This window comes from Lepidochelys kempii, chromosome 2 (genome assembly GCF_965140265.1).
Source record: "Lepidochelys kempii isolate rLepKem1 chromosome 2, rLepKem1.hap2, whole genome shotgun sequence".
In the NCBI taxonomy this organism is placed as follows: domain Eukaryota; kingdom Metazoa; phylum Chordata; order Testudines; family Cheloniidae; genus Lepidochelys; species Lepidochelys kempii.
In genome coordinates, this window is record NC_133257.1 from 213,298,810 (window position 1) to 213,311,335 (window position 12,526).

The 12,526-nt window shown below is 40.7% G+C and overlaps 1 protein-coding gene across 9 annotated transcripts in view; it reads left to right on the forward strand.

Moving 5' to 3' along the window:
* SNX13 (sorting nexin 13) overlaps positions 1-12,526 on the forward strand; it is a 185,882-nt gene that overhangs the window by 96,093 nt on the left and 77,263 nt on the right. For 8 of the 9 annotated variants that reach the window (XM_073333777.1, XM_073333775.1, XM_073333779.1 and 5 more), the window contains 2 exons: positions 7,560-7,664; positions 9,771-9,903. In XM_073333777.1, the coding sequence (XP_073189878.1) occupies positions 7,560-7,664; positions 9,771-9,903 (238 nt within the window). The remainder of the gene's footprint in view (positions 1-7,559; positions 7,665-9,770; positions 9,904-12,526) is intronic. The other variant, XM_073333778.1, reaches the window with a different exon arrangement.

Genomic DNA, 12,526 nt, shown 5'->3' on the forward strand with positions numbered 1-12,526 from the left:
TCCCTTCCTCCCTCCCATTCTGTGAGGATACAGCTCGGGAGTCACCTGAAATGGAGCACCCATAGGTATTCTACTTGAAGAAGAAAAGGTTACTGTCCTTGCTCTGTAACTCTGGTTCTTCAAGATGATTGACCCTGTGGGTGCTCCACTGCCCACCCTATTTCCCCTCTGCTTTGGACTGTTCTTGTTGGATCTTCAGATAGAGAAGCAACTGAGGGTGGTTCACCCACGCAGTCCCTATATACCCTTGGAGTGCGGCATGAGGTTGTATATAGCGCATGCGTGGGTTGAATGGACATTGGTAGCAGAAAATCTCCAATCAAGGGCTTCAGGCACCTGGGCACCTCATATGGAGCACCCACTGAGGGAGGGAGAAGGACACATCTTGAAGAACCAGTTACTGCACAGTTAACTTTCTGTACCCAGAAAGATAATGGAGCAAATAATTAAGTAATCAATTTGCAAACATCTAGAAGACAATAAGGTTATAAGTAACAGTCAGCATGGATCTGTCAAGAACAAATCGTGTCAAACCAACCTGATAGCTTTCTTTGACAGGGTAACAAGCCTTGTGGATGGGGGGAATCGGTAGACATGGTATATCTTAACTTTAGTAAAGCTTTGATACTGTTTCACATGACCTTCTCATAAACAAACTAGGGAAATGTAAACTAGATGGAGCTACTATAAGATGCGTGCAAAGCTGGTTGGAAAACCATTCCCAGAGGGTAAGTTACAGTGGTTCATAGTCATGCTGGAAGGGCATAATGAGTGTGGTCCCACAGGGATCAGTTCCGGGTCCGGTTCTATTCAATATCTTCATCAATGATTTAGATAATGACATAGAGAGTAGATTTATAAAGGTTGCGGACAATACCAAGCTGAGAGGGGTTGAAAGTCCTTTGGAGGATAGGGTTATCATTCAAAATGATCTGGAGAAATTATCTGAAGTAAATAGGATGAAATGCAGAGCGCTCCACTTAGGAAGGAACAATCAGTTGCACACATACAAAATGGGAAATGACTGCCTAGGAAGGAGTACTGCGGAAAGGGATCTGGGGATCGTAGTGGACCGCAAGCTAAATATGAGTGAACAGTGTAACACTGTTGCAAGAAAAGTGAACATCATTCTCGGCTGTATTAGCAGGAGTGTTGTAAGCAAGACACGAGAAGTAATTCTTCCACTCTACTCCGTGCTGATTAGGCCTCAGCTGGAGCACTGCGTCCAGTTCTGGCCCCCACATTTCAGGAAAGATGTGGAGAAATTGGAGAAAGTCCAGAGAAGACAACAAAAATGATTAACAGTCTAGAAAACATGACCTATGAGGGGAAAATGGAAAAATTGGGTTTTTTTACTCTGGAAAAGAGAAGACTGAGAAGGGGCACAATAACAGTTTTCAAGTACATGTAAGGTTGTTGCAAGGAAGAGGGAGACAATTGTTGTTCTTATCCTCTGAGGATAGGACAAGAAACAATGGGCTTAAATTGCAGTAAAGGAGGTTTAGGTTGGACATTAGGAAAAACTTCCTAACTGTCCAGGTGATTAAGGACTGGAATAAATTGCCTAGGGAGGTTGTGCAATCTCCATCATTGGAGATTTTTAAGAGCAGGTGTCAAGGCTGATTCCCCACTCTGGCACTTTGAGTGGAGAAGGTGGGGACCCTCAAGGATTTTAAAAATTAATACTTGCCGCTCCCAGCTTGTATTAAACTCCCAAGATTACAGCTTCTCTCTGACCTTGGGTTGGTAAACGCTGCCATCACCCAAATGCAAAACCCCTTTTGGAACTCAGGAAGACTCACTTGGGAATTCCTTCCTGTGAGGTACCCTCAAGCCCTTTCACCTCGCCTCCGGGGAAGAGCTGAGAAAGAAAACAAAGGGTGTTAGCTGTTGTCATCAGCTAATTAAACAACACAAACCTCTTAGGGCACCAAAAATCCAATCCTGTTCTTAAAAACGGTAAATTTTATTAAAAGCAAAAAGGAAAAAAATACATCTGGAACTTAGGCTTTTGCTTGATTGTTAAAAGAGCAATTCTAAAAATCAACCACCCAAAATAGCTTTCTTGTGGGTTCACCTTAAAGCAGGGGTGGGCAAACTTTTTGGCCTGAGGGCCACATCTGGGTGGGGAAATTGTTTGCAGGGCTATGAATGTAGGGCTGGGGCAGGGGCAGGGGGTTGGAGTGCGGGGTGTGGGAGTGGGTGCAGTGTGCAGGAAGGGGCTCAGGGCAAGGGGTTGGGGCAGAGGAGGGGTGTGGGGTATACGAGGGGGCTCAGGGAAGGGGATTGGGGTGCAGGAGGGTATGCACAGTGAGGGAGGGAGCTCAGGGCAGTGGTGCAGGGAGGGGTGCAGAGTGTGGGATAGGGCTCAGGACGCGGTTGAGGTGCAAAGTGGAAGAGTGTTGGGGTGCATGTAGGGAGCTGGGATGCATGCAGGGAGCTTAGGGCAGGGAGGCGGGGTGCTGCAGGGGGTTGGGGTGCAGGGAGGGGTGCGAGGTGCAGCAGGGGGTTGGGGCAGGAGGGGTGCAGGGTGTGGCAGGGTGCTCAGACCAGGGAGCTGGGGAGCAGGAGAGGTGTGGGGTGTGGCAGGGGGTTGGGGTGCAGGAGGGGTGTTGCAGGGGGCTCAGGGCAGGGAGTTGGGTTTAGGGTGCTGGAGGGGTTCGGGCTCTGGCCTGGCCCCGCTAACCTGGAGCGGTTCTGAGGTGGCAGCGGCGCGCACTGCGGCTGCTCCGGGAAGCAGCCAGCACCACGTCCCTGCGGCTCCTGCGGGAGAGGGGGCAGAGAGCTCTGCGCTCTGCACTTGCCTATCGGTACCTCCCCCGAAGCTCCCATTGGACGCGGTTCCCCGTTCCTTTTCACTATGGTGAAAGGGCTTGAGGGTACCCCACAGGAAGGAATTCCCAAGTGAGTCTTCCTGGGTTCCAAAAGGGGTTTTGCATTTGGGTGATGGCAGCGTTTACCAAGCCAAGGTCTGAGAGAAACTGTAACCTTGGGAGTTGAATACAAGCCCGGAATTGCAAGTATTAATTTTTAAAATCCTTGCGGGCCCCCACCTTCTGCACTCGAAGTGCCAGAGTGGGGAATCAGCCTTGTCATGGTGGCAGAGTGGTGGGATCATTTTGAACCAGAAGCACAAACCTAAGGATTTTAAAAGGACACATTTTTCCTTTTGGGTGCTTGAAAGCCAGGGAGTTCAACAAGCAGTTCTATATCTCTGCTCTACGGAGAACCACAACATCCAGACAAAGGGAAGTTTTTTCCCCATTTTAAAAATTTCTAGCCTTCCCATTGGCTCTTTTGGTCAGGCGCCCACTCCTTTTCCTTTACCTGGAGGGACTTTAACCCTTTACAGGTAAAGCAAGCAGAGAACAGCCACCAATAGGGACTTTATAGCTAACTGGCTGGCTGTGTGTCCATAAAAGGGAGCTGCCCCCCTGCTCCCCCCCATTTATCACAGCCGGTTAGACAAACATCAGTCAGGAATGGTCTAGATATTACTTAGTCCTACCATGAATGCTAGATGACCTCTCAGGGTCCCTTCCAGTCCTGTGATTCTATGAGTAAACTCTTCGTATGCGCTCATAAAATTCACCCCGCTGTCCCACAAGATGTCTTCAACAAATTTCTATCCAAATCTGTTCTGTAATATTTCTTTATCAGCATATTTTTTCGTTCAGTTATATAATGAGTCTTTCACTTCTAAGTTACTTGTTTTCAATACATGCCAGGTTGATGTTGACAAGAAATTGTTGCCTTTTGAAGCTAATTGGTGGGCAGATATGAACTGGTAGCTGTAGTCCAGGTTGGATACACACAGAAAATACCTCTGTCATTATTAGAACCCTTCCATGTAGGAATCAATGACTGAATTGACTTGGAGACAGTTAGTCTTTCCCCTGAGACGCATTTTCTCTATGGGATATATTTATATTCTTGTTGACCATCTTGTACAATAATTATTAAGAAGACTTCAGTTTCCTGTATCCTCCAAGTGGGATATTTCACAAATAGCAAATTCACTTCAAAAACATGAAAATTAATATGTACTTCAAATTTTTTTAAAAGTATGCCTTAGTGTTACTTTCAAACTGTTTTTGTAAAAAGTAAAGCATTCTCCACATTTAATACTGGATAATATTTCGGAAAGTTTCACAATACACAAATGAAGATATTGAGAGGAATTTGAACTGTCTGTTCTCCCCTTACAATCATAGACTCATACGAGTGGAAGAGACTTCAAGAGGTCATCTAGTCCAGTCCCCTGTACTCATGGCAGGACTAAGTATTATGTAGACAGTTAGGAAGACCGTATCAAAAGCTTTACTGAAGTCAAGATATACCACGTTTACTACTTCCCCCCCATCCACAAGACTTGTTATCCTGTCAAAGAAGGATATCAGGTTGGTTTGACACAATTTGTTCTTGACAAATTCATGTTTGACTGTTACTTATCACCTTATTATCTTCTAGGTTTTTGCAAATAGATTTCTTAATTATTTGCTCCATTATCTTTCCAGGTACAGAAGTTAAGCTGACTGGTCTGTAATTCCCCGGGTTGTCCTTATTTTCCTTTTTATAGATTGACACTATATTTGCCCCTTTTCCAGTCTTCTGGAATCTCTCCTGTCTTCTATGACTTTTCAAAGATAATTGCTAATGGTTCAGATATCTCCTCAGTCATCTCCTTGAGTATTCTAGAATGAATTTCATCAGGCCCTGACAACTTGAAGACATCTAACTTGTTTAAATAATTTTTAACTTGTTTCCCTATTTTAGCCACTGATCCTACCTCATTTTCAGTGGCATTCACTTTGTTAGCTGTCCAGTCACCACCAACCTTCATAGTGAAAACTGAAACAAAGAATTATTAAGCAGCTTTCCCATTTCCACATTTTCTGTTCTTGTTTCCCCCCCCCCCCCCCATTGAGTAATGGGCCTACCCTGTCCTTGGTCTTCCTCTTGCTTCTAATATGTTTGTAGAGTGTTTTCTTGTTACCCTTTATGTCTCTAGCTAGTTTAATCTCATTTTGTGCCTTGGCCTTTCTAATTTTGTCCCTACGTACTTGAGTTGTTTTTTTATATTCATCCTTTGTAATTTGACCCAGTTTCCACTTTTTGTAGTTTTCTGAGTTTTAGATCATTGAAGATCTCCTAGTTAAGCCAGGGTGGTCTCTTGCTATACTTTTTAGTTTTCCTACACAGGGGGATAATTTGCTCTTGTGCCCTTAATAATGTCTCTTTGGAAAAACTGCCAACTGTCTTCAATTATTTTTCCCCTTAAACTTGCTTTCCATGGGATCTGACCTACCAACTCCCTGACTTTGCTAACATCTGCCTTCCTAAAATCCATTATCTTTATTTTGCTGTTCTCCCTCCTACCATTGCTTAGAATCATGAACTCTGCCATTTCATGATTGCTTTCACCCAAGCTGACTTCCAGTTTCAAATTCTCAACCAGTTCCTTCCTATTTGTCAATATCAAATCTAGAACAGCCTCTCCCCTAGTAGCTTTCTCCACCTTCTGAAATAAATAATTTTCTCCAATACATTCCAAGAACTTGTTGGATAATCTGTGCCCTGCTGTGTGATTTTTTTTTTCCCAACAGATGTCTGGGTCCTTGAAATCCCCCATCACCAACAAGTCCTGTGCTTTGGATGATTTTGCTAGTTTAAAAAAAAACCTCATTCACCTCTTCTTCCTGGTTAGGTGGTCTGTAGTAGACCCCTACCATGACATCACCCTTGCTTTTGCCCCTTTTATTCTTACCCAGAAGTTTCAACAAGTTTGCCTCCTCTTTCCATGTCAACCTCAGTCCGATTGTGTACATTTTTGATATCTAAGGCAACACCTCCTCCCTTTTTCCCCCTGCCTGTCCTTTCTGAGCAAGCTGTATGCTTGTATACCAATATTCCAGTCATGCATATTCTCCCACCAAGTCAGATGCCAACAGTCATAGTTGTATTTACTGGTATTTCGAGTTCTTCCTGCTTATTCCCCATACTTCTCGCATTAGTATACAGACCTTTCAGATACTGATTTGATTTCTCTTCCTCCTCCAGCCCCCTCGAGTTCTGTCTTGGCTCCCCCTTATGCCTGCTATAACAGCCCATGCTCTCCCCAAATTGCAACCCTTTTCTCAGGTCTCCATGTTTTTGACTTATCTGTGGGCTTTGGTCACCTGCGCCCTTCAAACCTAGTTTAAAGCCCTCCTCACTAAGTTAGCCAGTCTGTATCCAAATATGCTCTTCCCCTTCTTTGATAGGCAGACTCTATCTCTGCTTAGCAGTCCTTCCTGGAACAGCATCTCATGGTCGAGGAATCCAAAGCCCCCCTGGCAACACCATCTACGCTGCCAGGCATTCACCTCCAGGATTCATCTGTCACTGCCAGGGCCCTACCCTTTACCTGAAGGATCGAAGAGAATACCTCTGTGTTCCCAACTCCTTCACCCTTAGTCCCAGATCCCTTTAGTCACTTCTGATCTGCAGAGGGTCATACCTTGCAGTATCATTAATGCCCACATGGATGAGTAACATGGGGTTCTAGTCAGAGGGCCGGATGATCATTGACAATCCCTCTGTACGTCTCCGATACGGGCCCATGGCAGGCAGCATGTCTCCTGGGCTGCTATGTCAGGGCAACTGATGAGTGCCTCCATTCCCCTCAGAAGAGAGTCAACAACCACTGCTATCCTACGTTTCCTCCTGGGAATGGTGGCTGCGATCCTCCCAGCCTCGGGAGTACATGGCTTCTCCTCCGCCTTTGGGGGTGATTCCTCATTGCTTGTTGCTAGGGCATCATAGAGTTTTCCGTCACCATGGTGGATGGGTTCGGAGTAGGGGTGGAGTACTGCCTGCTGCCAGAGGTAACCAGCTGCCAGTGTCCTCCCTGAGACAGAGCCATATCCTCCTCCCCCGGTGGTGTGAAAGCAGTCCTTTGTAGCTGGATGGTTTGCTCAGCCTTGAATGTCTCCATATGAATACTCTCAAGGAATTGCTCATGGGTATGAATGCTCCTCAGCCTAGTCACCTCCTAATGTAGCTCTCCTGCTTCCTGAGAGATTCCACCAGCAGGCACCTTTCACACTGGATGGTTGCCCCCAGCCTGGCTTTCTGAGAGTGGGAAATGCAGGCCATAGTCTGTGCAAAGCCACACCAGGATCTGGGTAGAGGCATCCATGGTTAGGCTGTCTGTCAGGATACAGGTGCAGGTGGAGGAAACAGAAGCAGCGCTGGCATCGACGATGCAGCCCTTCCTAACCATAGCAATTATATTATGGCTTCCTCCCACCAACCTCCCTCTCAACTCCTCTCTTAGCGGTCCCCTTGATTCATATAACTCTCTTTAGCTAAATAGCAGCTGTATGCATGCATTAAAGAGTAAAATGCCACAGGGTATTTTTAGGTTTGATTTCAATCACTGATGCAGAGTCATTACTTTGTGTTTCTTATTTATAGCCCTATTTTGTATTAAGGTCGAGGTTTAATTTTTTCAAATGGAGTGGTGTTGGTTTTTTTAAGTTAAACACTACACACATTGATTTAGATCTCTGTGATAGGCATCTCCAAGAGTTAATATTGATGACTCCTTGGTAGCAAAACTGGCAGAAACATTGAACCATGAGGAACCAACACCTGAAATCTTCGATGACATTCAGAGAAAGGTATAACATGGTCACTCTTTATTTAATAGGAATTATTGAGACTTATTACAGCAAGGTGGATTGATTTAAATCAAAGTGATTTAAATTGCTGAATTTAATAATGATTTAAATCAGCAAGCAGGAAACCTTGATTTAAATAGTTGATGTTAATCATGTTTTGCATTTGTATTTTTTAGTTAAGATGAAAAACAAAAAAAACCCCACATTGATTCTCCTTTGTAGTAACCATTAAAACATATGGACTTGCAATTGAATACAGCCTTTACACTAAATTCAGTGGTACTTGTTACCAACCAGGAAGATATACTATATCTATACTCATTTATTTAAGTAGCTATGTAGCTTGACTTATATTTATTCAAATTCTTAATTTTTACTTTTTTATTGATAGAAAATGATGAATGATCTGTTTTTATTAATTTTTTTTCCTGTGTTTTTTTTGTCCAAACAGCATTTTAATTTGTTGAATTAAATAAAACTACCTTAAATATGCTGGATACATAAAAGTTTATCAAAAACTGATATATTAAAAGAAGTATTATCCGTAGTTAGTGAATTGAGCTGATTGTGTCTGGTCACCGTGTCCTTCAGGGTTTTAGAACTAGTTAGCTTTAATCCTCTTGGACCTCGTTTTTTATTCATAGAATAGAAGAAGAAGAAGAAGAAGAAAACAAGCATTTCTGCTTTTTCAAATCCCGATTGGTTTCTTAACTTTGAATGGATTAGTCATTGAACTGAAGTAGCTGAATAATCTGACATGAAGAAAATATTCTTTCTACCCCTGAAACTATTGCTACAAAAGCTGGGTTAGCCCTTCATTTAAGGCTGGTTCCAGGTGCTTAACTAGTGACTCCCACCTGTTCAGGGGTTTGACTTTCTTTACAACTGGGCAGCAAACATACTGCTTAATATTTATTTTTGTGTTTAATTTAAATGATTTTAATAATTATAATAAATTTAGGTCTTAATGTAGACTATCAAATTTAATTATGAATACCTTTATTTGATTAAATAAGCCTGTAATTTAATTTAAATACCAAAAAATATTAATTTTTATTCCCTTCCCCCTCCCCCGCCCTTCTACCGAATTTATTGGCAATAATCAAATTTTTCTTCAATTTTCATTAAAAAATGAGTCACTCCAAAGTATCTAAGATTCAAAGTAGTCATCCTATGCTGTTTTACAGTTCCAGTGCACAGACCTCATAACTGGTTCATTGTTTTAAAAGCAAGTGGAGAAAAAAGATGTACATATGATAAAAGAAAAGGAGTACTTGTGGCACCTTAGAGACTAACCAATTTATTTGAGCATGAGCTTTCGTGAGCTACAGCTCACTTCATTGGATGCCACAGTATGCATCCGATGAAGTGAGCTGTAGCTCATGAAAGCTCATGCTCAAATAAATTGGTTAGTCTCTAAGGTGCCACAAGTACTCCATTTCTTTTTGTGAATACAGACTAACACCGCTGTTACTCTGAAACCTGTACATATGACAGTAATTTTTTGGCATTGTTATAATTAGGGTGATATTGATATCTGTGTGTTAAAGCTCCAGTTTAGGAAAGCATTCTTACTGAGGACCACATTTAAACATGTGCTTAAGTCCCACTACTTTAATAATATCATCAAGGTAAGGATGGGTTGGTTAGATTTTTGTGCCTGAGCTAGGAAATTTTTAGGCAATTTTTTTTTTCAAGGATGTTGCTATTGCAATGAATAACTTCCAGAAATACTGATAAAATATTAGATGTGAAAAAGTTAATTGCACTGCAGTTAACAAGGGAAAATATATATAGAACAAAGGGGGTGACATTTTTTAACCTTTTTACTGGTAAACAAGATTTTGTCTGGTTGAGCAGATATTCTCTATACTTTCAAAGGGAAATATTATTAGAACCAGTAATATCAAACCTTGTTTTAAAAGTATATTATTAACTGTGCTTCATGTACCAAAACATTTGTATAATACAGTAACAAGATTTAAAGAAAACCCCCAAAAGGGAGTGTGTGTGAGATGTTGTGTGCACGTAAACAATGTCATGTAGATTTTAATAAAAATATGTATTTAGAAACTTGCGTTAATCTTGGTATTTTAATTCAATAAGGTGTATGAATTGATGCTGCGGGATGAAAGATTTTACCCTTCATTCAAACAAAATGCACTGTATGTGCGCATGTTAGCTGAACTGGATATGCTGAAGGATCCTAGTTTCAGAGGATCAGATGATGGGGAAGGAGGTGAGGTCATGAACTGTTACTTTTCCTTTTTAGCTTTGTATTTCCACATAAATATTAAGCAGTCAAGCAACCAGAATTTTCAGTCTGACTTTTCAAATAATAAATGTATATTGGTTTGCTGTATTGCTTTCCCACATTCCGTTCTACATGGTCACCATGTCCTTCAAGATTTTAGAACTAGTTAGATCTCGTTCTCTTGGACCTGTTTTTTAATTGATGGAATGGAAGAGAAAAACAAGCATTCCTGCTATATGTGGAGTTCTGAAAGAGTTACACATTTTATTTAACTTTATTAACTGATGTTAAAAAGTATTTAGATTAATTTTATTAAATTAAATTAAATGTATACAGTATGTCACAGATGACAAACTTATAGATAAATTGTAATCCAGTTACTGGTATGTATTTAATAGCTATCAGTGATCCTTGTGATGAACTGAAGCTTGAGATTTTTACATTTAGATTCCTGATTTAGCTGATTTTATATAAAGGTGAGTGAAAGCTTGCCCACGAGAGGCCCTGGATAAAATAAATATCTGGCTTTAGCTCAGATTTTCTCCAGATGCGTTGCATGAAGGAGAGTGATGAAGTTTGCCAAGTCACTTCCAAATGTAATCAACCTCTATTGTGATGTCATTATGTCCTGACATATTAAGCAATATGGCTCATTTTAAGAAAGTGTGTACACTGTTGTGCACATGATTATACACTCATTGTGTGTGTACCACTTATTTGTGAGTATAAAATGTGTCATGAAAATGCATGCGATGTGGAATGTTCTGAAGGCTCTCTCAAAATTTAAAAATGATCACTACTGTAGCCACTTCTAAACAGGAAGTGCTAGATTCCATTGAGGAATAAAGCTCTTAATTCAATAACTAGTTAAAAACTTTGTTTTTATAGCTTCAGGCCATTGTTCCTCATCTCTGTATCATCTGGCCTGGGAATGTCTCCCAATTTTATTTTATTTTATTTTATTTTATTTTATTTTATATTTTTATCTCAGACTATGATCCTGTTTCCTGAGTTGTCTTTTTCTAGATTATACAGATTTAGCCCTGTTTCTCTTATGACTTATACAAAATGATACAGGGTTTGAAGATAGATAAACTTACATCACATTTTATCCTTACCAATATAATGGAGGCTTTTTTAAAAAACAATCTAGATGCTAAAATTTATATACATATACACAAAGTAGAGAAACAGCTAAAGATGAAAAATGTAATTGTTGTGTACTTTTCTGCCCTCTAGTGGTGTTCTATAGCAATGTCTATAGAAGAATAAATTGGAGACCTGTTTGATGTCATTTATACTTCTGCCAAAATAGTTTTTCATTACAATATATTGTCCAATGTTTGTCCAGTTTTAAATAGCTCAGTTGATGGGGCTTTCCCTCCTGTCTTTGAGAAGGTCATGTCAGTCAAACACAATCCAGGGTATTCTGTCAACTTTTCTTCTTCATCCCCAAACTATTTGACATACTCCTTTATATCTACCCATTGTTGTGATTTCGAGTTTGCATGTTTATTATATCTGTTTTAGTTATTTGACCCAGCTTTACAATCTAGTTCTTACAATTCATATTAGTGACTCTGTTCCAATAATAATTTTGTTTCCTCAGAATTCCGTTCAGTGTGGACATCTTTCTATTATTGAAATGCTCCACGAATGAACGTAGTGTTCAAGGTGTTGTCTCCGTATAAACAAGGAACTGTTATTTCCAAATTTGATATTGAATGCAGTTTTGCTAGCATTTTATTCTCTTTATTTAGAAATTGGACAATACCATGTTTATATTTTTTCTATGGTTCCAGAATAAAATTCTTTATTTTAAAATCTTTGTTTATTTGTAAACTATAACGATGAATAGATTTCAGAAATTTCCTTTACTGATGTTCTGATATTGTTTTGGCATTCATTGAATCACATTCCATGTTTGGTTTTTGCTGCTAAGACTGTCCAGATATTTCAATTCATGGCTTTCTCGTGGTACAAACAAGGTGATTTTTTTGTCCTTGTATGATGAGGCAAGAATAACAAAGTAAAGAAGAGTTAACATTTCCAGGTAGACAGTAGTATGGGACTTCCTTTGTGTGTATGCTAGCCCCAAACAAAATCCTTTGTTGGTGGGATGTACACTGAGAAACTTTAAGCAAACATAATTTTTACATGAAGTAAATAGCAGGTTAATGCAACTTTCAGACACATGCCATAACAGCCAAACATCACCCGGATCCAAGTGCATTTGGCTATTCACGTTCATGATAAAATCCCTTGCATTTCTAACATATAACCAAACACAAATGTGCGTGTCAAAGGGTGGTTATAGAGAGGGTGTGATGATGTGTGTGGGGGAAGGGGGATGGCAGGTAAGTGAGGAATGGGGGAATTCGGGCTTTATGTATGAAGTGGGGGAAGTGGTGCTTTGTGTTGGGTGACAGGTAAAGGATGGAAAGGGAAAGAGGAATTGCATTTTGAGGCCAGGTCTACGCTACAAACTTACATTGGTATAACTGTGTTGCTCAACGGTGTGAAAAATCTACACCCATGAGCAATCCAATTATACCGACCTAACCCCCAGTGTAGACAGCGCTATATCAATGGGAGAAGCTTCTGTCAG